The sequence below is a fragment of the Echiichthys vipera genome (assembly GCF_963691815.1).
Source record: "Echiichthys vipera genome assembly, chromosome: 6".
In the NCBI taxonomy this organism is placed as follows: Eukaryota; Metazoa; Chordata; class Actinopteri; order Perciformes; family Trachinidae; genus Echiichthys; species Echiichthys vipera.
Window position 1 is genome coordinate 11,185,873 of NC_139831.1, and position 27,089 is coordinate 11,212,961.

Here is a 27,089-nt window from a genome sequence, read left to right on the forward strand (position 1 = left end):
ACCCCTGCTCTATTCTGTTTAAATCTATTACATCTGATGGAGGAACGGAATAATAAGAACATGAGCAGATGAGCAGAACTAAAGTATAAAACCAGAATATGGGTCAACAACATTAGGCAGATTTGATTAGGCATTCAAATCCAGTCTTTTATATTTTGATGAGTCATTTCATGTGCCTGTGTGTATTTGTGTTAAGACAGTCTGCCCACAATAATCACATATTTTAGTGAAGCTCTAGAAACTTACTCCAGCATCTCAGAATAGAATATTTAATTGTGATTCAGAGACTCCAAGTTCTCTCGTTGCTCTTTGCTGCTCATTAAATCTCACCTTCTAGCTGTCTATCATGTTTTAGGATTGTTTTTGGAAATTACGGGTAGGGTAATGTAAATGTTCTCTAATGAGTTAGACCACATATATTCCCATTTTTTCAGAAGTTGTGTTTTAGTTGTAAATTTTATGACATATTATATATTAAAATATAATAAGGAGCAAATATCAATGTGTAGAATATGTTTTGTTATGTGTCATCTAGCATACCACTGCAAAAATGATCAATACCTGAAAGTCATTTGGCTCAGTTAAGAGTTTTAAAAAAAAATGTTCTCACAAGAAAGATGGCACATAAGTGTTATTTTTGTCACCTTCTCATGACATAGTTAATGGTATCTTGTAACAACCTAGCTATGCCATTGCATTCAGTCTAGTTGCCAGGGTTGAGAAGGGTGTGATGACTTTATGAAAGGCAAAAATTGTTGTGTGTGGAGCATTTGATTAATCAACGATGTTGATCAAATAGCTCAATCAGATCCCTGCAGATATGGTAAAATAATTCTTATTCCATGTAAGAAAGCCAAATCTACTCTTTTAACATACCTTTAAGATGCATATTGCTGTGTGTGACCAAAGCTCTTTATACACCATTGGTTTGTCCCATCTTACGCAGTTCTTGTTGTCATCTTCTAGGGCTCAGCGCTCTGCCCTTTGACCCAACGACCAGCAATGACCCTCTCCATTTCAACAGCTCCAATGGGCCGCTTTTGACAGAGTGTCCTTCCCTGGAAAACACTGCAGAAAACGGAAAGAAGAGGAAAAGAACCAGTCTGCCTCCAGGTATTAACAAAACTACCTAACTACAGTAACATTGTGACCCTAACGAATAAAGAAACATGTCCTCCATGCTCCAATACTATTATGTGTTGTGCTACACAGGCACCACCTGGAATAACAGTGGCTCAATTTGTCTTGTTGGACATTTCCTGATGGCATGTAATTTAAATGCCATCAGCATCAAATAACTGCTGGTGAGAGATAAACTATAATCCTGTTATTTTCAGACAGTCTAAAAGATGTAGCCTTGTTTGGTCTTGGCTGTTTTTGATTAGTTTGCTGTAGCCTGCGGCTCTGCTTGTCTGGACTGTTTGGAGGTCACACAGCTAATACCAGGAAGCTGTACAGTGAAGATTTCACATCTGTCTGCCTCTCACCATGACAACATTCAGCCAATAAAAAAAACTCACATACCTTCAGCTCTCAGGCAAACTGACCTGCTTTAAACAAAATACTTTAGTGATGTATTTGTGTGTAACTGCATGCACTGTATACTCTGCCTGTGTGTGGGCTATATGCAAACGCTCACCCACTGAGCCTAATTTTAATCAGGGCCAGTGTGCTGTCTAATTAAAGAAAGGCTTTTCTAATTAATTGCATTATGGGCACTAGAAAGAAGAGGGCCCTTAAGACAGAGAGGTGTTGCTCCATGTTTTCATCTGTCGGGGTGACATTAATTGGTCTAGGTTTACAATCTGGCAGATACACAAGGGCTCCAAATTAAATAATATCAGTACTTAAAGGGCACAGCTAACTCACTGTTGGAGCTCATAGTCAAACATGGCCTGTGGAACCTTGCACTAGCCGGCTAAATGGCTAATTTTTCTCTTGTTAAAGATAGTCGCCAACAATTCCATCAAAGATCTGTGTGTGCTTTGTACTGTTATAGACTAAATTCCCTGAGGTAGAGATAAAGTAGAACCAGGGAGAATCTGCACATGACCCATCTTTCGTTCAGTCTCAACAATGGCCATTGTCATCAATATGTAAGGTAAATAAAATAAAATGTAATGTTTCTCCCCAATCAACAACAGTGTTGTCCTTGTAAGAGCCATCCATTTAAATCTTAAACAGAGGTGAGCTATTTTAGCCAGCTGAGTTTGCTTTTCATTTCAAAAATATATCTTGTTTCTCCAAAATTGACAGTAAAGAGCTAATTAGTGTAATCTATACTATGTATTACAACATTGTCCAGGGAGTACATCCGGGCCAATCCATGCTGGAACCCTCTTGGATTGTGGACAAAGCATTTTCACTCCTTCATACTGTACAAAAGTGAATACAATGCATCCCAAATGTAGGCGGTTCCATTTTGTGATTTTGGAGCCAGAGTTTGTGCAGTTGTGATCGGGTTTATTGAAATCTCTGTCCAACCAATCAGGAGTCAATCACAGTTGGCATTGTAGAAATATGAGGCTTGGACCCAGACATAGTACATTGAAAGGGAAGTTAAGTCACAACTTAAAGATTGGATTGATAACAGAATTGTTTCACTTATCTTCTACTAAACATGTTTGGTAATCAGGCTAAACATTAAACAAAGTACAGCTGAGGCTGAAAAAAAAGAACAATTTTGACCTGATGGTGGGGACCAGGGGACCACCAAAGTGATGACAATTCATTTCGAAGGGTGGACTTAATGTCTGTACCAAACTTCATCCAGACAATCCATTTAACAGTTTTGAAGATATTTAGTTCTAAAAATGCCAAAAATTCAGTGTTGCTTCTTCTCAAACTTGAGGACTGTCTGCTCTCTCAGCAGGTCCCACTTCCTCATAACATCATGACATTTCACCCCTTTTTTTTATAGCATCACCGTGATAGGAACTACCCTAAAATGACAGATTTAATCTTTAGGAACACACCTATTTGATGTGTACGGTAAGCAATTTATTGATATTAGGGTTGGGCAATGTGGATAAATACTCTATATGAAATTATGTATAAGACTCAGGAGATAAGATCTCAGGGAGAATTTGCGGGTGCATTTTAGAGTAGTATATTTATAGGGCTGCTCAGTTATTAGCTATGTATTTTTAAGTTACGATTTGCCTTATAACCGTTATGAAAACAAACTAATCAAGATAAAACGGTGATTGTGCTACATTCTATATCACAATGATGCTCTCGTTTTATAAATCCACAACATCTTAAAGATTTTCATCTATTTAATTGTCTTTTAAGTTACTATCTATCAAAGAGTGAGTTAATGATATGACCCACTATTGAAAGCACTAGAGTATTACAATGAGTATTATAATATCCAGGTCTGTGGCAACATTCGCAGGCAAGATGTAAATACACCGCCATGTTAGTGACGCTGCCATTTTAGTGACGCTGCCTTCACTTGTAGTCGGAAATCGGTACCCTCACCTTCTGTGTCAGGCTTGAAGTAAGGACGGAAGTGTAATAGGAACATGTGTGTGCTGCCTATATGTTAAGATGGTAACACAAGAGAGGTGAATGTGTTTAAATATAGTTTACAAAAGATCCAAAAAGAGGAGACGTCCACCTGCCTGCCACATCAAATCCAGTGAAAATAACTAAAAGAAGATGTGCAGTGGGCCCATTTATAAAAGCACCCTTTGTGGCAACAGCTTCAATGGGCATAAAAAGCAGAGTCCCACAGTTACAGCATGGTATGACTCATCACAATTTGTTTATAAAGTAAAGCAGATGAGTTTAGCATGGTTTTCATTTTATTTTGCCTCTTTATAGACACTATCTTGTTATTCATTAAGCACAGTGTCATTTGGACACTGTACTGACTTTTCTCATAACCACAAATGGACGGCTGGAAATAAGTGTCCATTTTCTACTTTGGCTTCAATGAAAAGATGTTTGTGTATGTGTGTGTGTTTGTGTGGTCTGCTCAGATTAGCCTGCCAGAAAGCCTTGAGATCGAAGCCTTTATGATCAAATCTGATGCCATCCCATTTTTTCCTTCCATTTTAGAGACCAAATGCAAACTCACTTTTTAAGGCTGAAATTGGAGCTAATTTTCATAATCAAAATATTATAGCGGCAGTTCTTCCAATTAATCAAGTAACTGGATAACAGAAGTTATTTGTATATTAAGTTATGCTAGTGGTATTTCTCAAGAGGTGGCAATACTGTCATCTGGTCCAACAATTTCTTTAAATCTGTGTAATGGATTTCCAGACATGCATGGTTCAGATGATGTATCCCAATGACTTGGGTGAAGCCTTAACTAAGTAGGTCAGATCTCAGTTGGTATTATTTATAATTGCACTGTGTAAAAGTAATGAAAACACCAACAAGAACTTCAGTGGCATATTCACATTAACCTGACTCTGCCGGATGGATTGATTCGCCTGATTCGCATTTGCTCTGCATATCCATCTGGGAACTCTTGTTTGGAGATCTTTTGGGAAGGGGCAGAAAATACTGGTTGCTGATTGGATGAAACATCAGTCTATTATCACCTACTGTATGTTGTTGATAGACAGGCCAAGTCGACCAATCAGATCAAGGAAGCGTATAACGTACAAACAGAGCTTCGAGTCAAAGCTCACAAAGTAAACAACATGTCGGTAAAGGATATTTGCCGTTTGTGTAAATTTACGGATAAAAGGCACAATGTCAGGTGCCCGGCCAACAGAAAGATCCAAGAGAAAAAAACGCTAGCGAGTAGCTAACTGGAATTAACTAGAATTAGGGCTAACACTGAAAATGTGTCTGGATCAGGTTAGATTTGCATGTGTTGTGTCACACTTAAACCTGCCTCGAAACCAACACTGATTGGATGTTCGCGTAACAAACGGCTCTAAATTTTCTACGTCACATGTTATCAGACTGATCTGCGAGTAAGATACAATAGAGGCTGTATTCACATGCCACTGCAGTTCTTTCTCTTTTATACAGAATGACACCCATGTTGCACTTAAGGATGCCATTTTTTTAGGCTAGCAGGGCTTGTTGTATCTTGACATACAGAATCCCTTCACCCTATCCTGTGGTCACTACAGTTTAAAGTTTTTAGATTTTAATGCTCCCAAAAGTTTAAATGTTTCCGGTGTTTTTACTGCCTGATTCTGCTTTTCTCTCTTTTTCAATTTGTTTTTGCTCCATTTTCAACCTTAAAGGTCACAGCATCCGTTCTTGGAGTGACAGTGATAAATGCAATGGAATTGTTTGCTTTATAATATTTCCATGGATGAAATAAGGCTTTGAAGCAAACAATTTGAATTGAGGATATACATTCTTTAATATCTACAGTTTCTTGGCTAATCATGTCAGCCACATATTGTTACATTAGCCACATATTGTTGCACAGCATGCAGCACCTGTGCATAGAACATGTGTCTAAAGCTAATAATAGCCCACTAACAACCTAATTCTGCAGAGCATTGTTCCATCAGGCTAATGAGGATGGCCGAGTAATAATGGCAGATCAATGATTACAGATGATTAGTGTTTCCCTGTGCTGGCTATGACTCTGTCTATCACTTGAAGCTGCTTGCTAACTTAAAGTCACTCCCTGAAGGACTGCTGGCTAAATGATAGTGGTCTTCAACAGCTGGAGCTATGGATTTACTGGCTTAGAGGGTGCAATTCTGCCTGGCTCCAGGTCGTCTCCACCTTCAATCAGGTTCTCCAGCTCTCTGAGGACGACTGATGGAGCACTGACTCATTAGCAGCCATGTGGATTTAGTCTCATTTAGGGACTCTAATGGATAGATTTATCTCATTGCATTTGGCATCTCATTAGATACACATACTGTCTGACAAAGGCATGCAGTATGTGATCTTGTGTAAACACACACACACACACACACACACACACACACACACACACACACACACACACACACACACACACACACACACACACACACACACACACACACAGACACACACACACTGACACACACACACACACACACACACACACACACACACACACACACACACACACACACACACACATTGAGAATTGAAGAATTGAGAACGTAAATTCATGAGGAAAATGTTAACTGAGGTAATAAAACAAGTAGAGTGCATTGCACCTTACTTTTCAGGCCCAAGGGTTTTCACTTGTGCTCACCAACTCATAATGTTAGCATGCTAGTATTTGCTAATTAGCACCAAGAATATGTTTTGCATTTGGTCATAAACCAAAGTATTGCACAAATGGAATTTTGACCGCATAATGACACTAGAGGAAATATTACAACTTCTCCTGAGGGGGGTATGAATATCCATCCAAATGTTGTCAAGACATCTCACTCAAAAGAACAAAGGTCAACCTCATGGTGGCACGAGAGAAATAATCAGAAGATCAATGTCATTAAGATTTACCTTCTGGGAATCATGGATATCTGCACTAAACTACATGGTGATCCAATCCATCCAAAAGTTGTATAAATATTTCACTTTGGACCAAGTGATGGGCTGACAGACTGGCATTGCTATTCCTTGAGCCACGCTAGTGTCAATGTCCTGTCTGCATATGTCAGGGCCTAACTTCAGGGTTAAAAACTATCCAACCAAATAATGTAGGTGCAGACTGCAGGCAGTGAAAACTAAAGTAACGAGATCATATGTAGCTGAATGGAAAGATTATACTGTATATGTCAACATTACACCACCAATAATTATTATATTTTAGATAAGGAAAATAAATTGAGTTATAAATATTGCATAACTGTAAAGTGATTAATGAAGGCAGGTTTTAATAGCAATTCAAATTTGGGTAGGTGACTTCCACACATTATAATATTTTCAGTTGCTAATTCTTTATGGTTCATTTATAAAGAAGTTATACTGCACTTTTCATTATTCAGTTATGCACTTCTCCTCAGCACCGTCTCATTTCAAACAATGCATAACAAAGACTGCCTCAGGGCCTCTGTACATATTGCTGGAGTTATCCGTTTTTTTATTTTTTTATATGGGTATCAGCATTTCACAGCAGTCCAGGATGGTCTTCTCTTTTCAGTTCTGTTGTGATTAAACAAAAGCAAGTGAGCAGAATGAGCAGTTATAAAGCTGCTGATGTGTTGAAGGAGCATGACTTCATTCATTGACTGGATCAATAGCAGTTACATGTGATGTGCTGGTGGTTAGCTTCACAAATCAACAGCTGTCTTATTGCACGAGGTGCAGTACAGTACACACTCCATGAAACCATTGCTTGTCAGACACCTTGGACTGGTAATACTGTTTTTCTTGACAAGCTCCTTTTTATGAGCAGTCTGTTTCAAGGACAGTGTTAAACTGGAGCACATTTCAAATACAGTAGAGCTTCTATATTTAAACCCCAATTGAGGCTTTTACTGCTGTTTATTTAGCTTGGGATGATTAAGAAAACGCAGTCCTGCTGTCTCAACTACATTAGCCTTTGTAAGAACCACTTTAAGAAAGGATTTTGAGAACTGCTTTGTTTGTCTGAACTGTTCATTTGTATTGTACTGTACTGTGTAACAACTATATAATTTAGTATTTTTCTGAAATAATATTTGAATGTTAAGACAAATTATAATTAGATTGTTGCTGCAAGATTTAATAATTTCAGTTCTAAATTTATTTATTAGGTACTAAATAGTACATTGATCCAACCCCTATTACCAGGAGCAGTGATGGGATATAACTACTGTAAGTTCATTTACTCCAGTACTGCATTGCAGTTATGTACATTTTGGGGAGTATTTGTCCATGAGTGTTCCCAATTATGCTATTTTATACGTTATACTCCACAACTGTGCATTTAGTCCACTGATATAATTACTTATAATTATAATTAGTTATGGTTGCTTTGCAGATTCAGGTTTTTTTAATACAAAATATATAATCAGTTTTTCAAATCTGATGCATTGTAATACATTAAAGCACCAAACAGTATAAAGTAGTTAATACTATCATCTCATCCAGCTACACCCTGAAAAAGCTGTTTACACAGTAATCCATCAATAACGATAATCCAATACTATAATATAGTGTAATAATATAACAGAGTATATTCTGCATAATCACTACTTTTGGTACTTTAAGTACATTTAGCTTTTAATACTTTTGATACTTTTACCTAAGTGACAGGTTTTTTTTCACATTTTGACTTTATTATTTACACAGTATTTCTACTTTAAGTTAAGTAAAATATCTAAATACTTCCTCCATCACCACTGACTATTAGCAGATAACAAATCTGTTTGCATGATGTTAAATCCAACTGTGTATTCATACAACACCTGGTTATTTATGTTCCCATTTTGCAGATTATCTGTGTCAAATCATTAAAAGCTCATTCCCCTGTTTGTGAAAGACTGAATTACCATTATTTTTCAAACCACACTGGGAGACAAACCTAATAGATTATTTTGCGCAGTCACGTTGTGGGAATCTCAGGCTGTCAAGAGCGTCTATAATTTGTGTTACTATTCTTCAAAGTGAGAGTGGCTCCACTTTAATTGCACATTGGCGTGATTCAAGATTTTGTGCCTTTATCTGTTGGCAGGATTTCTTGAATTGTTGTGAGTGTTTATAAAGTGTGTGCTCCTGATGGAAAAAATATGGAGATTTGTTTGCAACTTAATGAATCACCTTTATTATCATTTTGCATTACAATTAAACACCCCAAAGTGTACCTCATATACTTTTCAGCTCATCCAACACACATACAGTACAGTTTACACATCAGGGCTGCATTTTAATTATCAAAAGATTTGTTTAATATTTTACAACTAATCGTCTAAAAGAACTATGATGTATAAGTATATGTCTTCACAAAAGATTTGTTTTGTCAAACCAACAGTCCAAAAGTCAAATAAATGTAGTTTATAGCATTATATAAAAGAGAACGGTAATTTTTTTTGCATTCTAGAATTATTGTTGATTAATATATTATCTAATCAGTTGACAATTCCCTTCTACATCACATGCAGGAAAACGGGTGATGTAATTGAACGACATTATGGAGATATACTGCAAGGTTTATATCCTCCAGCTCCACACATTAATTTGCAAACTCAATTCTGGCATCTTAATGATACAGTTCTGAAACAGAACTGATACCATCAATCCAGTGGGCCAATCAGACCGGCTCCCTTAAAGCTCTGTACGTCCAAATGATACTACAACCACCTCATTTAAGAGCCAACCGGCATTATCACAAAACGACAACAATAAAACAACACAATATTTTGTATGTCCGCGGGCTTTATCAGCAAAATGGCATTTGTCTGTGACTTCCAAAACCATTACAGATCACTGTTAATATTAACATGGTCAGATTTTTAAAAAAATCAACGTGGACAGTCTTCTTCCTTTGCTCCCGTCATAATTACTAAGGCCTCTAGAGGGCTTTGGCACTTGAATGTAAACATACATTGATCTGGGGCACTCACTTGCTGACATAACCGATGCTGTCATTCTTCACTAACAGTCTGCCCAATAAACAGGTGCTTAAGTCTCTCCTAACCAGACAGATTTGCTGCATTGAACTTGTAAAACAGGATTGGTAGATTTTAATTAGAGGACAATGCCATTATGTGCCAGTCAGGCTCGAGTGTTGTGACTGATCATCAATTCAATAACTACATTTTAACTGAATGACATTAATTGGTGAAGAAACTAATTCTCAATCAGAGCCATGTTAGAAGAACTGATGGCACCTCAATTTTTGCTTTGGATATTTCTGTATTGATTGTTTTTATGTGTAACGAGGATTCGGTGTTGAATGCTGTCTCGAGATGAATATGTAGCTGTAGATAAAACAGTATTTTTTTTTAACACTAATAGTTGTTTCAACTGACTAAAGGCATCGACCCCATCTATCATGCCATAAGTAAACACTCCTAATATGTGGCACATATTTGTAAATGCCATGTCACCCATCTTTGGTATGTTGGCCGACAAGAGTAGCTTTAAAGTATCACAATTTATAGCCAGCTCATAAAGATTTTTTTTGTAAACCAGGGGAAGGTATGACTGTATCATTTTTTAAAGACTGTGCTTGTGTGTGGTGAATCTCCTGATGGGCTTCATGTGGATTCAGTTAGAGATCTACACCCATCTGTGTGACAAACCAAGCAACACTAATCAGGAACTCAGCTGTTGCATTTGACAGGAGTGATTATCAGGGGGGCTGAATTTTTGTCTCCATCATTAGCACAGGGGCTAAAGAACGGAAAGATCTTCTCTGTGAAGTTACAGCCGGTGAAGGAGAACATGCAAGCCCTGGTGTCCACGTCATAAAAGGAAACTTGACCCACCTTGTAATCCACAAACACCCCAACCTTTTGGGGCATTTCCCTCACATGGAGCTTAATGGTGGGGCCGGCATTGGCTGTTAAATCATTTCCTTTTCTCAGCCAAATTGTCCAGTATCCATTCTTGGGGCTCAATCTTATATCGCCCTTCCTGTTGATGGACTCGTTTACAACTCCTAAATCCCAGTTGGTTTTGTCTTTAACCTGGACCTCATAGTAAAATTTTCCTGAGGAGAAGCCCTCCTTTGCAAGGACATTAAGGACATGCTCAAACCTCTCTGGTTTGTTTGGGAGATTCTTCTTTCTGTCTCCATGCGTAACTTGTTTCCCATCCAAAGAAACATTGAGCAAAGGGTTTGCTGTGCCAGCATCCAGAGTCACATCCACAGCATGTCGCTGCATTTCTTTCAGGTCGGGATCACACAGCATCCTTATTTCTCTCCTCACTGTTGTCTCCAGCATAGTCATGGCTCCCTGCACAGTAAACTCCTCACTGTTAAATGTCACATCAGACCAGTCCTTAACCTCGGGCGTAGTGATGGTTAGAGACAGGAAATGCTCAATGAACGTCAAGGCGTCCTCATTGAGTGAGATCTGATTAAGCTGCAAGTTTTTTTGCATTATTTGCATAATTTCTCCCTCTAGTTCTTTAATGAAGCATTTTCTCTCTGTTTCATTTTGTTCCAGTTTTGTTTCAATAACCTCAGTCAGCTCTGCTTGGCTTCTCTTAATGTAGTCCACCAAAGCAGTCATCACATGCTCATTGCATGACAGCGCCTTCACAGCATTATTTCTGCTAGTATGTGCTGTGTTTTGGATCTCGTGGATTTTCTGCTGACGCTCCTGGATCATCTGATTTATGCTTTTCTTTTCTATTTCCAGCTGGGTCTTCCTCATTTGAGCCTCCTCCTCCAGACTCACTAACTTGTGGTCTTTATGGTCACTGTCTTTACAGGACTCGCATACGAACATTTTGTCCACCCTGCAATACAGCTCCAAAGGCTCTGCATGTGTCTTGCACATCCTGCTCTCCAGATTCTCAACAGGGTTGATCAACTTGTGCTTTTTCATGGCTGGAATTCTCTGATGAGGCTCAAGGTGTGTTCCACAGAAAGACATGAAACACACTAAGCAGGACTTGAGGGCTGCAAGCTTTACCCCTGTGCACAGATCACAGTGCACATTTCCATTTGTTGCTTGTTCAGGGGGACCAGAGGATCTTACTTGAACAGATTTCTTGACCTTTGCGGCCATCTCGGCAATGAAAGTGTTAACCCGAAGCATTGGCCTGTTGACGTATTTCTCTTTACACAGTGGACATTGGATTGCGGTATCTCTAGTGTCCCAGTAGTCTTTGATGCAGTCAAGACAGAAGTTGTGTCCACAGGGAATTGACACAGGTTTATTGAACACATCCAGACAGATGGAACAAAGAAAGTTCTCCTCTGCAATTAGACTACTAGCAGCTGCACAAGCCATGTCTAGAAAATATGAGGTGAAAAAAAAGTTAAACAAAACATCTAGAATGACATTATACTGCTCTGTGTTTGAAATCACTGAAATAACTCAGGCAAACGACAAACATGACACATTGCAACTTTACCTAGTGTGAAGGTTCTTCTTAATCTTTCAGATTTGTAAAAGAAAGTAAAAACACGTCTCTTTTTTCTGTGTGGTCTCCTTTTAGTTTCTCTTTCAGCAGTGATGTCAGAGTGCCAGTCCCCTCCCATTTCCTCATCTAACTGAAAAAAAGTTAACTCATTACAGGCTGGAGGTCACTAGTTACCCAGGTTAAGAGTATGTTTTGATTTTTTGATCCATTAGGACTTATAGATATAAAATGTGTCACCAGCCTTGACCTCAAAGGCTTGTTTACAGCTTTATGAGCAGTGGTTTCTCTCAGGTGTGCATTATTCATATTATTCTATGCACACAGTTACTTGCTTGTTGATGTATTCACAATGTTAGTGCTTCAAAACCCCTTTCATGTATAGTATTACGCACAAATTAAGTGAAAGCTCTGAGACAGCACAACATGCTAAATTATAAATGGGTTTGTGAACATGCATGTGCATGCGTGTTTGCATTACACGAGAGTGCTTAGGGATGACATCTGCATAATAAACTATAAATACTCTCTTTCTGGGTGCTATCTCAGGAGGAAACAAGGCTTTGAGCACAATAGCTTCCCTGCATCCTTGAAGGCTTTGTCAGAGCTGAAATAATCTGTGTAGGTTGCATATAGGTTTCTCTGCATTAGCAACATTTATGTTTGATTGAATGTATTTCTAATGCTGCATATGGTTTTATCCGCAAACAATGCTTCGCAGGAATGTAGGTGGTAGCGTATGAGAATGGAATAGCTGATAAATCAAATATAAAAGATGTGAGTGATGCATCTTCCTTCACCTTTCAGTGACATAATTTAATTAGCCTACATGCAGTTTGGGTTGTCAGTGAGACTAGATGCGGTCTGTACAAAAATGTGTACGTGGGTGTGTGCTCAGTGCATCATATCTCAGTATTTCAGTGCTTCATTATTCAACAGTTGTGCATTTGCTGGAGTCTTAACTGTGTAAATGTGAATAACTGCACCAGTTTCAGTGAAGGACGTATGATATCAAAACATTATGGTGAGGGAATGGAACTTTTAAAATCCAAATCAAATGAGACTAAGATATATGCATTGGCTCAATATTTTGAATTATGTATACATTTTATGTGCTCAGGAAAAAAGCTCCCCAGTGTGATGTTCTCATATGGAAATGACAGGCTACCTCTGATCAGTGCTCTCATGAGCTACATCTTATCTAAGCCTTTCCTAAATGTCTTGGCTACCATAAAACATTCAAACCACATTTGGATCAGATGGGGATTCCCTTTGATCCTGGTCTGCGTGGAACCTGAGCCTTTCTTCTCCTCTGCAGGATCCACTGATAGGTTCATGGAAGGATGAGAGTGAGCCGGGGCTTTTCTCCTTCCATATTCCTCGTTCTTTTGACCATAGCTTTCTCCACCTCTTCATCTCTGTTCTCTGACCCACTCTGCTCTCACTTGTAGCTGCTCCTTTCTCCTTTCACCTTGAATACATGAATAAGAGATTAGAAGAGCTCAAAATGCCAGAGGACACAGACCTCCCTCTATTAGATTTGAATGCCTCCTGCTAAAGTAGGTGTCTGCTCAGTTTTAAACTGATTGTATGTGTTTCTAAATTAAAGCCTGGTCTCTATAGCAAATCCTATAGCTCACAACATTAATATGATGGACTACAGGCTAAACTGTGTCATTTTATAGCATCAACATCATCAAAACAGACATTATTAATTTTTATAATTATAAGTTATTGTAAAAAGCTGTATGGGACAAAAATATGTGGACACCTTGTCTACCTACTGAAGTTCTAATCTTCCATGGAGCTTTCTTGTAAACTCACAAACGTTCTGTAAACATTCACTCTTACTTACTCTCCTATTGTGATTAATATTATTGCAGTTTGAATTTTTAAAGTACTTTAAATTAAATTGTATTTATATTTAATTGCCAACCAAGATTGTTCCAGGCCTTTGCTGGAACATTCCTCCATATCTTCGTGTGTTACTGGCACCTTTTAATCAGTGCAATAGTGTGAAACCATTGTACTGTGTATCACATCACCCACGTGTAGGTGTGCGCAATTGCATCATCATGCATAGGGTAAATAAAACATTAATGCAGTCATAGAAAAATGGCTGCATAGCTTCAAAACTCCACCTCTAAGGAAAATCTTCTCGGAAAATTATATATATATATATATAATATAGACGCACATATTGTATGTTCATTTAAAGAGTTACTGTTTGCTTACCATTCCTCTTTTCCATGCTGCCTGTGAAGTAATAACTCTGAAGAATGACTACACTTGAACAAAATCTTTGTCCTGTGAGAAAAATGTAATCAAAAGTTCTGTTGAAGGCCTCTGCAGCCAGTCAAACCCAGTTGGTATCTACATCCTGGCAGTCATGTGTTGCTTTATTGCCAGTGTTTTGTTACACCAACACATTTACAACTGCCAGATATATTCCTCTGACACAGCTCAGCAAGGAAACTTTGTCAGTGGAAAGACAGACAGAACTTTATCCTAAAATGTAAATTTGGAAGGTATTCAATCGATTTGGCTGCTAAATCAAGCTGCTGAAACGTATTTGTTTTGGCTAAAAATCAGAACGAAAAAAGAGACTAGATTTTGAGCAAACCAGTGCCGCACCAGAGTGTGCTGGCATTATGTGATATCTTTATTATAATCCATATAACCACACACACACACACACCAGACTACTCAGGTGTAGTGCGACTCATCAAGACATTTCTCCGTTTTTGGCTGTGACGGACGGCATAGCGCTGGGGTGTTTCCCTGTTTACACTGTTAAGATTAGCTTAACAACTAGCATATTTCCTCGGCTCAGTCCACTAAACAGAACCAGCCTGCATGCATGGTTTTTAAGTGTTGAAACAAAGGAGCTAATATTGGTAGCAAGGGCAAAAAGTTAGCAGTCTGAACAGTAGCTCCTGCAGCTACCGTGCTTCAGGAGCCAGCCCAGGAGAGGAGAGAAATGTGAATGTAAATGACAGCAAAACACAGTCAAGACTCCCACACTGAGCTGAAATGGAAATGCTCTGCGTCTTTGGGTTTAATTAATGTCATTATTTTTTAAGGCTTCTGTTATTATACAGTCTTGAATATATAAAAAAAGAATAACCACATAAAATTAAAAACCAAGTACCTACCCAGGGAATACATAAGAATCAGAATAGTCATATATTCAGGTCCAGCCCTAGAAATTAATAAATGTTTCTATTTATTGTTTCGGTATACACTCTAGCTTTTCTAGCTCTTCCTAAAAAGTGTTACTTAAAAATATATTTCACTATTTAAACAAATGATGCGTTATTTGTCTATAAAATTCAATTTTCTGAGTGACAGCCCCAATTGGCGACAATGATCATTTTGAAACTGACAGCAATGGATTTCACATACAATTCCTATTCATAATATTACCACTCTTAATCCGGCAAATGTTTTTTAATAAACACACACAACCATAGGAGGATAGAAATATAACCTGCCGCATTTTGTCTGTGGGCTGATTGTATGTATGTATTGCAACCATGCTCTACAGTGTTGTGATGGAGAAAGAGGAGACTAGCTCACCTCCATCATTCTAGTTTGTTTACTACTTGGTCAGAGCACAGGGTTGTGTTATTGCCAACCCCCAGACACAACAGTTCTGGAGGGAAGATAAATAATTAGTCATGAGATGAGTTTCTCCCTTCATCCATCAGCCCGAGGAACATGGCAGCCATAGGAGAACTGAAGCCAAATGAGAGTCCTTTGCCTCCAGTGTTTTTGTCCCCTAGACAGTCCGCTTTAGATTTCCCTCCTTGATGGAATGACTTTGAAATGCTCAAAAGCTTGCGAGGAAGACTCCATCTTTGTCAGGGTGTTTGCGGATTAAAAGCATTGTTTTTTCCTGCGGCTTGTTAAGGGCAGTGCTTTTAGCTTTGAAAAGAGGGCGAAGAGATACTACTTCACCTTTTCATCAAAATTGCCTGGAAAAGTGGAAACACTGAACCTGAGTTGCAAGTCATTTCAAAGTACATCTTGTTTGAGGCAATTCATGCCATTAAAATCTTCAACTGTAACACTACATCTTTTCTCTACCCAGATCTTGTCTCTCATTCTCTAGTAATTCAGCAGTGTAAATGAAGATTTTTAGTCTGCATGTGGGACATTAGCAATTAAGAATTGGTTGAAGTTCATTAAGTGAACCATTGAAACCAAAATAGAAAATGCGCACTGAATTCCCACCTGACAGACAACGCAGGAAAAGCCTGCCGGTAGAAGAATATATTTTGTGTCTGGGGATTGTTTTTAATTTAATATGTTAAAGTGTAAGAAAACTCTTTGAGCGTTGAATGTTTTGTAAATTGTATTGGTGAAACTCTCCTGCATAGAAATCTAACTGGACATTTTCTTGAACCCTTGGTGGTTCCTGGAGATTTAAAGGATCAGAAAGCTTATTTCTCAATGTAAAGGCCATTGTGCTATTTTATCTACGCTCTTATTCATTAAGCGTGTGGCGTCTGTTGGATTTACGACACTATCTGAGATGGCCTCCAAACACCCTAGGAGTTAGTTTGTCTGATAGGCTGCTTCGACTGTTAAATTATTCATTTGTGCTGTTTGCCAGACTCACTTTCCGTGACTGAAAGTCCAACAAGGATTGAATGATTGAAGACTCAATGAGGTAGAAATATTTTTGATGTGACAGAGGTCAAACACTGTTAGTTTCCTGGTTGTGGAGCCTTAGCTAAATACAATTTTTTTGTTTCCATCATTTGTTAAATTGTAAAACATTTTGGCATGATCATGAACTGAATGCATAACACATAATGTGCATAATGTGTCGCCGACATAGAGGTATAGCGAACTGTAAGAGTTTCCTGAAACAATAACCTAATTTTGATAGTATTTGCCCTGATGGGATTGAGTAATTCACAGGAGATGATGCATGCTTTTGTTATTTTGTTTTGTTTTTTAATGTGACTGATGACAGTGTCACTGTTAAGAGACCAGGATAAAGGTTGGATTTTCCAGTAAAAACTGGTTTAAAAAATATATTAGCGTTTTTTGCTTCCTCTCATTTTCATCTCTTCTATGCTTTTACCTTAAATCTTGCTTGATCTCCCATTTTAAACTGGTGCGCCTCATTTTGCAGCACCTACTCCTGAAACCCTCTCTTTCTCTCCTTATCTTTTTTGAGTCACTCGCCCAAACTTCAGCCACATTTAATGACTCGGAGCTGCAGCCTTTCCTTGGCTGTCACAGAGGGGATTTTAACAAGGTCCTGCACTCCTTTTGCTCTTTCCTCCTCATTCTACCATGCTGATGCCACTCTCTCCTCTTTCCCCCTGTCATTTCGCCTTTTCTGAGGCTAGAGTGTACAGGTGCCGCACTTAAGTAGGGCTAGAGATGGGAAGTGGGTTTTTTGCCTTTTATTAAAGGGGAGCCACCACATATCTTGGCAACCTTTAGGCCTTAGTAAAGACAGCTTTCCCGATATATAATTGTCTACAGGCATGCATTTAATAACAACTAGTTGATTTATAATTCAGTGACTGGCTGAAAATGCATCTGCAATAATATTGATGACCATTTAACCGTAATGTCATTTTTCAAGCAAATTTACGAAGGTTTACAGGTCCCAGCTTCTCACATTTGTCAGAATTTGTTGATTTTCTTTGTTAACAAGCAAATTCATTGACTCTCTTTGTGTTATTGGCCAGTCTCAAATGTTTCTGAACATTTAAATATGTCGACTTGCATTCTGAGAAATTGTAATAAAAAAATATATTTTTACTATTTTATTATATTTTATCAATTAATTGAGAAAATAATCAGCAGATTAATCAACAAAATAAAAAAAAATAATCATCAGTTGCAGCAGTAATGTGCATCATGGATGGTTGGATGGAATGAACTGTATATAACTGTGGTATATCTCGGTTAATACGGGCAGGAATGAGCGCATGTGTTTTTGCACATTTATAGATGAACGGAGATATGATGTCCATGGGATTATATTTGTATTCATAACAAACAAGGAAATTAAAGCCAACTAAATCACCTCAGGCTACGTGCATTTCAATTACGGACTGTATAAAAGACTTATTGATCCATAACAGAGGAGACACACACAGAGGCAGAGAGATTTTTAAATAAGCATCAATCGTCACACTCCTGTAAGGTTTGGTAAATCTGTTCTTTAATAGATATTTAGGAGAAGGCTAAAACAAGTGAGCTTCAGCAGACAAGTTAAACAGTTCAAAATATTGGTGTGTTCGTCTGAAATACATTCCCTTGTGTATTCCTCTGTACCGTTTCTCTAGTAATCTATATTGCCCTACAGTGTTCTCCTAGAAAGCCCCAGTGGTTTCTGGTGTTCCATCATCTTTAAGCTGCAGTAAAGAGCAGAGAGGGATGGCTACTCAGGCTCATTCAGTGTTCCACCTGACCATGATTAATGTGAAAAAGGCCTGGCTCACACCTAAACCACAGAGCCTCCCCATCTCCCTCCTCACCACCTTCAGCGCCTCTCTCAAATGGTTTAGCAATGGAATCCAATATGTTCATCCAGCCATGCAGCACAGAAGCTCCAGAGGTCAACTAGCCATCTCCCAAATGTCCTGTAAGACCCTCTAGTTCCATAGGTATATTTCTGATTGGGCCTTCCGAGCACAGTCCCAGGGGCCGAAAGGGTCATGTGTGGCCAGAACCTAAGTTCGAAGCAACTGTTAACAATGCTTGTTGGATATGAACCATAAAGAGACACAAAAAGACTGCTAAGAGATGCAAAACAACTACAAAAATGCAATACAAACAAAAAGAGTTGCAAAACAACCAAAGAGATGCAACACAACTACAAAGAAACGTAAAATGATTAGAGCATGGCTACAATGAGATGCCACATGACTATAAAGAAATACAAATTGACTGTAAAGAAACTTTAAAATACCACACCCATGATGAGCGGGAGCCTACCTATGTTCCCCGGGTCCTTTGTTCCCCGCTTTTTTTGTGACTGGGGAACAGCGGACCCTTTCACTGCTTTTCACAGAAAGGGTCCGATGTTCTCAAGTCTGTTATTTTTTAGTGCCAAATCCACAGAAAATAGGCTTATGTAGACCCTAACACTACCCCCATCCCTGAAACTAATCCTGACCCTAACTGTAACCCCTAACCCTAACAAAATGCTGAATTCAATCAGTGAAGGCAGGCTTATGCGACCGGGGAACATTCGGACCTGGGGAACATTAGGATGACCCCTGATGAGCCATGTCTAGTTCCTTCTTTCATTGTTCCTTCCTCAGTTTCTTTTTGTCCCTCTCTTTTTTCCTGCCTATATACTATCGTCCCTCTGTGCCATCTCTGTCCCCTCTGTGTCTACTGTAACGCAACATACGGGGATTGTGAAATATGGGAGAGATCACAGAGGATTTCTATCTATCTGACCCCAGTGTGCCCTTCATCTTCCTCTCACAGCTTGATCTATCACACACAAGTGCTTTGTATTGTTGTCTGGCAGCTGGCTCTTGGCCCGTGGCTCTACTGTTCTCTCTCCGCCCCTCTCATTATTATTTTCGGCCGCACTTGGGAATAGGCCAACATATTTGCATTTCCTCTTTTATCTTGTTTTTTGTCGTCATCTGTAAAACCATGCTCAACCTCAAAGCCTTTGATATTTTGAAACTGCAGTGTTAGTGATCAGTTAAATGATATTTATAAGACACATCTTGTCATTAAAGACATTGTTCAAGACACTACAACCCACTGCCTAATATGTATTGTCTTGAATGGCTTTCACCAATCAAGTAGTGCAAGCGTACGTAAACCATTTCAAAATGGCTTATAGGATTTATTTTATAGATGTATTGCAGTAACAAACTATCATGAGAGCATTTTAAACTGACACTTCCCCCTAATGTAAACAATACTCAATCATATATTACCTAGAAGGCATTAACATTAGAATGTGGATACACATTTAACTGCTATGCTGTAAGGTGAATTGTGGAGCATACAGCCTCAGTGAGAACAAAACTAAGTCTCAAATCCAAGCTAAAAGTGTCAAATATTGCACAAGATTTGTGACAGATTTTCTTGTTGTAAGCTGCTCCCTTGCCGAATGACGCTGCTAAAGTCTACTGCGTGTGTTTTCCTGTCGATACCTTAGCTGGACAGTTGTGGTCAACCTCTGACTGCCAAAGCTTTTCATATTATTTCTGTTATGTGCAGTGGCTAATCCACAGATGGTGAAACAAGTTCGTTGTCGAGCTTTCTTTGACGGCAACCGCTTTCCGACATAATTTGCAGATTTGCGTCTCTTGAGCAACAGCTTTTCAATGCGCACACAGTCAGGGTTGCCACATTGAGATTACATTTCCAAGCCAGACAAAACCTTTGGGAGACACAAAACCACCCAAATATACTGTCTGGAAACAGTCCAATCTGGCATGTAGGCTCACCCCTGCAGTGAATGCGTGGCCTCTCAAAAAGGCTTGTTTTGATTGTTTTTTGTAAAATGAGGGACATACTAGATATTTTGATTTCACACATCGTTAAAACAAAAATTAAGATACTATTGTAGATATTTATCGCACACTTCTATATAGACGTCTAGACCGGTTTAATCTAGTTTAATTCAAAGACAATCCGTCTGTTCCTTGATGCTTATTTTGGCTGTTTCTGTTACTATCTCTCCTTGACCCATTAGAACAACAGATATTCACTGTGCTGTGAAAATGTAATCATTTGCTTGACGAACTTCTCAATGTGACAGAATTAAATTCCTCCAAAACAAAAAGTGCAGCATCTCTTCCCATTCACTCTGTCTTGTTCTCTAATCTTTTGCAACACAAGTGAAAACTTTTATGTTTCTTTTTAATTGCTTCCTCCTCTTGTTGCTATACTAAATATCATGTATATTTTTAAAGTATATTTCCATACGACATCACTTTAATTTTTTCACGGAGGTCTCAGATATAAAACAATTTATTTACAATGTTAAAAATTGTTATGTAGAAGCCAGTAACACCATTTCAATTAGCACCTACAGTATATACTAGGTGTGAGTTTATTCATTTACAAGAAATGAATAGGAGGAAAACAACAAGAGATTTGTATTCGACCTGGAAACCCTCAATAACAAGTGCACTCATTACAATAAACCAATATACATTGTTTTAGAAACAGCAGATAAAAAATGGTCAAAGTGTACAGTCGTCTCCCCTCTCTCCGGCAACTTGGCAGTGACAACAAGCCTCGTCTCTTTGAAGTGTCAGTTCATATATATGATGAGGGCCGCAGGGTATTGTAGCGTTGCAATGTTTGTATCAACCCAGCAGTCACTTTGTTAACAGGCTTTTAACATTCCCCTGTTACAGCTTATGGGTTTCTCTCCCCCCCAGGTCTTTGTATAATAAGGAAGGGTTGTTCATTTAATCTGAAATCACTACAGCAAGTGATTAGACAGTTAACTCATAAGGGCTGGGACTATAGTATTGACTGGGGTTTAAGACAGACAACTATCTATTTTGAGTGGTGAGGTGAACATATTGTGATATTGATGACTAAACCTAGCTCCTAGAGATGAAGGTTATATACTAGTTATATGTGTAGGAAATACATTCATTTACATACTACATATATGACATGAACAATGTATTATATTTTTCAAATGCATAGTTAACTTTTTTATTGATAATTATGTTCACCACTGAGGCACCAAACAACGTTTATCCGAACACAGTACCTACATTGCCATGACACATACCAGGCAGGACCCATTTAGTGTATTAATAGTGAACCAAAGTGATCTTTCTCTTTTGTTATCTCCTGTGTAACAGTCCTTTGTTCAGATCGCCCACCATGCCCACCTCCCTTTCGACTTCTATAGAACACATAAAAAAGCCTCCCACCGAACATAATGCAGGCAGCAATGATGTTAGGCTCAAATTATAATAGGCAAAACAAATTAGTAGTGTATGAACATAATTTCTAGGGGTTGTGAGTACAGTAATGCAGATTAAAGCCGATTTCCTTCCAGACTGGCTGTTCAGTGAGTCTTAGGGGCATCACCACGCTTGATTAATTACCTGAATGATCAACAATCTGGCTGTTGGACGATTAGATGGATCTCTGGCATGTTAGAGAAACTGGTCGGTTGTTTTACAGTTTGGGCAGCTTTAACGGTCCAGTTTTCCCACATGGCTGCTTGTTGTAATATCCTGTAAGAGAATTCCACATGTTGTGGCAGCTGTAGTCTGAGACTGATATAAAGAAAATTGTATTTTAACGCAGACCACAAACACGTCTGCATCTTCTCAGTTCTCTTTGTTGCCTTGCTTGTCTTTTTTCCTTTTCTGTATAATGCAGATCTGTAATATATATATATTTTTTAACATTAGGACGCAATCTTGAAATTGGCATTGGACAAAACTGTATTGACGATCAATCTTTATGTTCAGTCATTTGTTTTTTGACCTTGCAAAAATGATAATTAAAACGGGCAGTGTGAGATAACACAGTATATGGGTTTATAAAGATGACATTCCCTTCTTTCTCTTTTTAGTAACTGTTCATTTTACACATTCAGTCAAAACACATTTCCATATGTTTCCAGTATGTATTGTTTATAACTTTGTATCTACTTAAGAATAACATTTACTCCTAAAACTGTAAACTATCCTAAGTCTTAGTGAGTTAGAGTCAAAGTGAGCAGAGTTACATAAATTCATGTTAATCCTCATTTGGCAAAAAATTACTCTGAAATGTGAACATGTGTTCTGTGTTGTACTAACAGACTACTGTGAGACTACGAGACTATATTTATGGTTAAATGAAAGTCCTGTTGTTGACACAATAACCAGATTGTATGTTTTCTCTAAAATGTCATCTTATCACATGTGTTGGTCTTAATTTCAGTGACATGCACTGTTCAATTAGCTCTTCATGTATGTTTTTTATTTAATCAGGCAGGCTCACTGAAATTAAGAGTGCTTCCACATCAGCCTTATTTAGTTTGGTTGAATCGAACCTTAGTGTGTTCCCTCATTTACGATTTGTTTGTGCAGGTGGAAGCGATCGTACTCAGGTGGTCTCTTATTTAGTCCAGAAGTGGACTAAATAAGAGACCACCTCTTCTACCAGGTATCGGTCCGCTTCCAAATGAACTCTGGTGTGGCTTGTTAGTGATTAGAACGTGCTCGGACCTGCGTCAGCACTAACTGCAGAAAGCACTGCTCATTTTTGGACTAACACAGCTCCTGTAGGCAGCTACTTGACCTGGAGTAGTAATGTAATAACTGAGGATTATTGACGAGTTGTCTCTCCATTGTGACATTACTTGTCTTGTCTGCTTGTCACTCTGTTAACGTTCTCAACGTTTGCCAGCATGGCAATTCTGACCCACAGGAGAGCACTTTATGGTCTACATTATTGCGCCCGCCCCAGACACATCTGACCAATGAGTAAAGTGCTTTTTTTCCACTTTTGTCCCAACCATTTATTGAGCCAAGTGCAGCTACTTTTTCCTTCACTTCAGCACGTCATCAACTAATTTGGACCAGATCAAATGAATAGATGTGAAAGGAAGCCAGACCAGCTGGAGTAAAGAACTATTCATTTTCGCATCTGGTGCACACCAGGGAAATGGACTAGAAACAGACTACAGACTAGGTATGAAAAGCGGGTGTGAAAGCAGCTGGGGCTCAGAGGAAGAGATCGGTGGTTCGATCCCCGGCTTCTCCGGTTCGCATGTCGAAGTATCCTTTGGCAAGACACTGAACCCGGAATTGCTCCCTGTGCTGCACATGGGTGTGTGAATGTGGTGTAAATGGTTAAATTAGAATAGATGGTATGTAGATTTCCACTGCCATCAGTGTGAATGGTTGTGAAGTGTGAAGGCACCTTGAGTAGTCAGAAGACTAGACAAGCGCTATATAAGTACAAGTCCAGTAACCTTTAGACTTGAGAAGAAGAAGAACACAATCAACAAATACGGTTAATGACCAATGAAAAGGCAGATAAAAATATATATTTATTTACATTTTGTACAGAGACTGAGTGCACAGAGAGCAGCACACTCTGCTTCAGTTTAATCCAACAGGCTCTCTCTTCACCTTTGCCCAGCAGCTGGGAAGTAAGACACAGGATCTTCATGGGTCTTGAGAAGTTGGAGTGTTTATTCAATGGCAAACTGTAACCTATATTGTACACTTACCGACACTGGAAAACTCCACTTCTAACTTCCTCTCTGTTTAGTTTGCTGGTACCTGTTTCCTCAGGTCCCACAACACACACTCACTACTAGCTGTGTGTCCAGTTACTATAAATCATTTCTAGGCTTTCTAGGCTTAAGTACTAGTGCCTATAATGTTTGTACATGTTATTAAATAGCATAAATACATTGTAAAGTAAAAAAATAAGACAGGTCCAGTTGGGGAGTACCATCTACTTGGTCTTTTCTGCATTTAAAATTAGTCTTCGACTAAGGAGCGATCATTTTAGAGCATTTAAGGAAGACTGAAGAGCATATAAGATTGTATCATCAACACAAAAAATGGACATCAAAGTATTGATTAGAGATAATCATATTATTTATGTATAATGTAAATGAGGAGTAGAACTAGATGTTACAAGGTTATTTATTTTTTTTATTAACATTCTACGTTTACATTGATATCTATAGTAGAATTAGATTTTAAATGTAAACTAAGAAAGGAAAGACTTCAGCCTTCCTCAGGGGTCCAAATATTTTGGTTGTTGTTAGCCGCTGTTTGCCCATGACCGTTTTAAGTCTTACTCTTGTGATATTCCTGTCTCTGGACTCCTTATCCCTGCTTTGTATCTGCCATGCTGACTGTCAGTCAGAGCTCCAGTCAACCCACAAGAAGAAGAAAGGTCAACCAATATAAGAATAACATCGACCTTATTACTGGTGGGTTTAATGGATAAAGCATCTGACCACAGCTACTCACCTCATGTCTCTTACTTCTGCTCATGGAGCGTCCAGCTGGTGTATCACTCTGCTATGACTGATGATACTGGATTGGCGAGATGGATGGACAGGTACTCTCTGATAGGCCGACTGGAGGCTAAGTCTGTGTTGTTGATTTTTTCATCTTGTAGAAGCTTCAGTGTTAAGGTCAGGCTGTCGACTTTCTCCATCGTCTTTGATGACACATGACAGTCCATGACATGAGTGTCTCTGCTGATGAAGACTTGTGTGTGACCATGTGTGCTGCTGTTGCCTTCGGGGATCATAAAGTGCCACTCACTCTTCCTGTCCAACCTTGGTTTGTCGAAGTAGCATGGAAGGGAAATGGACACCTTATGGCAGCTGCTTTAAAATTATGTTTGTGTTTTAAAATACAACACTGACAATTAGCAATCAGCTGGTTTTATAAAATATAAACAAAACTAGATTATCTGTAATAACTCAGAAGTAATCGTTCAAAAGGCTGGACATGAGTGCAATGCAAGCTCTGAATCAAGTGGCAGCACCATTGGGAATTCAAGGGTGTTGTTGTGTTTGTAGACTGTTCTGAGGGGGATGATCCAGGGCACAACATTGCAGTTTTCTTGTAGGAATCGCTGTAACCTACCAGGAATAACACACTTAGGGCACACTCACACTGTCCGTCCATACCGTGACCCGTGCTTTAGGGTACTTGTCCCCCCCTTCCCTCTCCCCCCGCGGCCCAGGCCCGTTGGTACTCACACCACCTGGGCCTTGGCGGAATGCTTCTTGCCTGCCTATACGTCATAACGCTGTAACACGTCACACACATTGATTGCGATGCGTCGCTTTGTTTACAAATCTTTCCATAGACCTCAGAGTTTTTGTGCGTCTTGTCAGACTGTTTTTGAATATTTTCATCTGACCAAATTTGCAGTAAACACTCCACCTTTGCCTCACACCAACGTACACCTTTCACCGCCATTGTATTAAATGTCCGCACATGGTCCGTCCATCTTTTTTCTATGTCCGAACAGGCGCACATAAAATGACGTCAGAAACGCCGTAGGCCTCGTGCTCGTACAAGTGCGCAAGCTCGTGCTCGTACATGTGCAAACGTGCTTTACAAAAGCCCACCTCTCCCTAGCACTTACACTGGTCAAACAAACTTGACTTTAGCCGTGAAACGTGTTAGGGCACGGCACAGATGGACAGTGTGAGTGCACCCTTAAAGTCCAACCTCTCCAGTTCTTGGTCCTCATAACATCTGAGGAAGAACTAGGTTTCCTAAGGTTTCCTTAGTCCCTGCTGCCATTCACATTTTAAACAGTAGATAGTATTTTACTGTTGTCTGTAGATTGTAAATTGAACTCATTGCTCATTTGCTGACTGCTTATTTGTACAGATTGCTCTATTGCACAAACTGCTTAGATTATTACTTGCACTTTAACCTGGTTGCTAAAGAACCTCCCATGGGACCACTCTGTAAATTGTCCTGTTTTTGTCCATCAGTGTTTAATTATTTTGTGGTTTTCATATGAATCCTTGAAACATTGAACTTTAAACACTGACGTGCCCCTACAGCCTATTGAGACAAAAAATAAGCATTTTAAAATTCACCATTTTTAAAACTTTAATGATAATAAATGAATAAAAACACACAAAATGCGTTATTATGTTTGACAGCAAAAAAGGGAAAACTAAATGTGATTTCAGACTAAATGCTTAATTAGCTCCTGAGCTACTTGTAAATGTAACTGAAAATATATTTTCAGTAGTTAGATGCTGTTTTAAATCATGTCAGTGCTTAACTGCTTTGCTTTGTTAGTTGTTTGTTGTACATTCTTCTCCCTAAATAAAAAATCCAGAATTAATGAATAAATGTGCAAATGTTTTGGACACAATAATTCAGTTCTCAGTCTATGTGCAATGAAGGCTTCACCTCTTGTGTGAATTCAGTTGCAGAGGTTTAAGGTGGGCACAGATACAGCAGATGGATGTGAAAAGAAACGCTACACATACATCAGTCTGCAAAGTGAAGCTCACGCACAGTTTATCCAGGTGAATTGAGCATGAGAAAGATCATTTTTTGACTGGAACAAACAAGAACATTCAATCCAAATAAGCTGGAGAAAAGAAAAAAATGTCAATAAAGCAAGTTTAAAAAGGCTATTAATTTAATCCTACATCAAAA

At 38.8% G+C, this 27,089-nt stretch overlaps 2 protein-coding genes across 2 annotated transcripts in view; one reads left to right on the plus strand and one right to left on the minus strand.

The window, feature by feature from the left end:
- Positions 1 to 1,053: 1,053 nt before the first annotated feature.
- LOC310948715 (ecto-NOX disulfide-thiol exchanger 2-like) overlaps positions 1,054 to 27,089 on the plus strand; it is a gene marked incomplete at its 3' end in the record, with an annotated part of 123,526 nt that continues 97,490 nt past the window's right edge. Inside the window, exons 1-2 of the mRNA XM_083915933.1 lie at positions 1,054 to 1,113; positions 1,213 to 1,304. The remainder of the gene's footprint in view (positions 1,114 to 1,212; positions 1,305 to 27,089) is intronic.
- LOC310948717 (E3 ubiquitin-protein ligase TRIM21-like) lies at positions 8,774 to 12,027 on the minus strand. The gene is made up of 2 exons (XM_083915936.1): positions 11,944 to 12,027; positions 8,774 to 11,821 (listed from the first exon to the last, which is right to left on the minus strand). The coding sequence occupies exon 2, from the start codon at positions 11,817 to 11,819 to the stop codon at positions 10,179 to 10,181; it is 1,641 nt and encodes a 546-aa protein (XP_083772062.1). The 5' UTR covers positions 11,820 to 11,821; positions 11,944 to 12,027; the 3' UTR covers positions 8,774 to 10,178.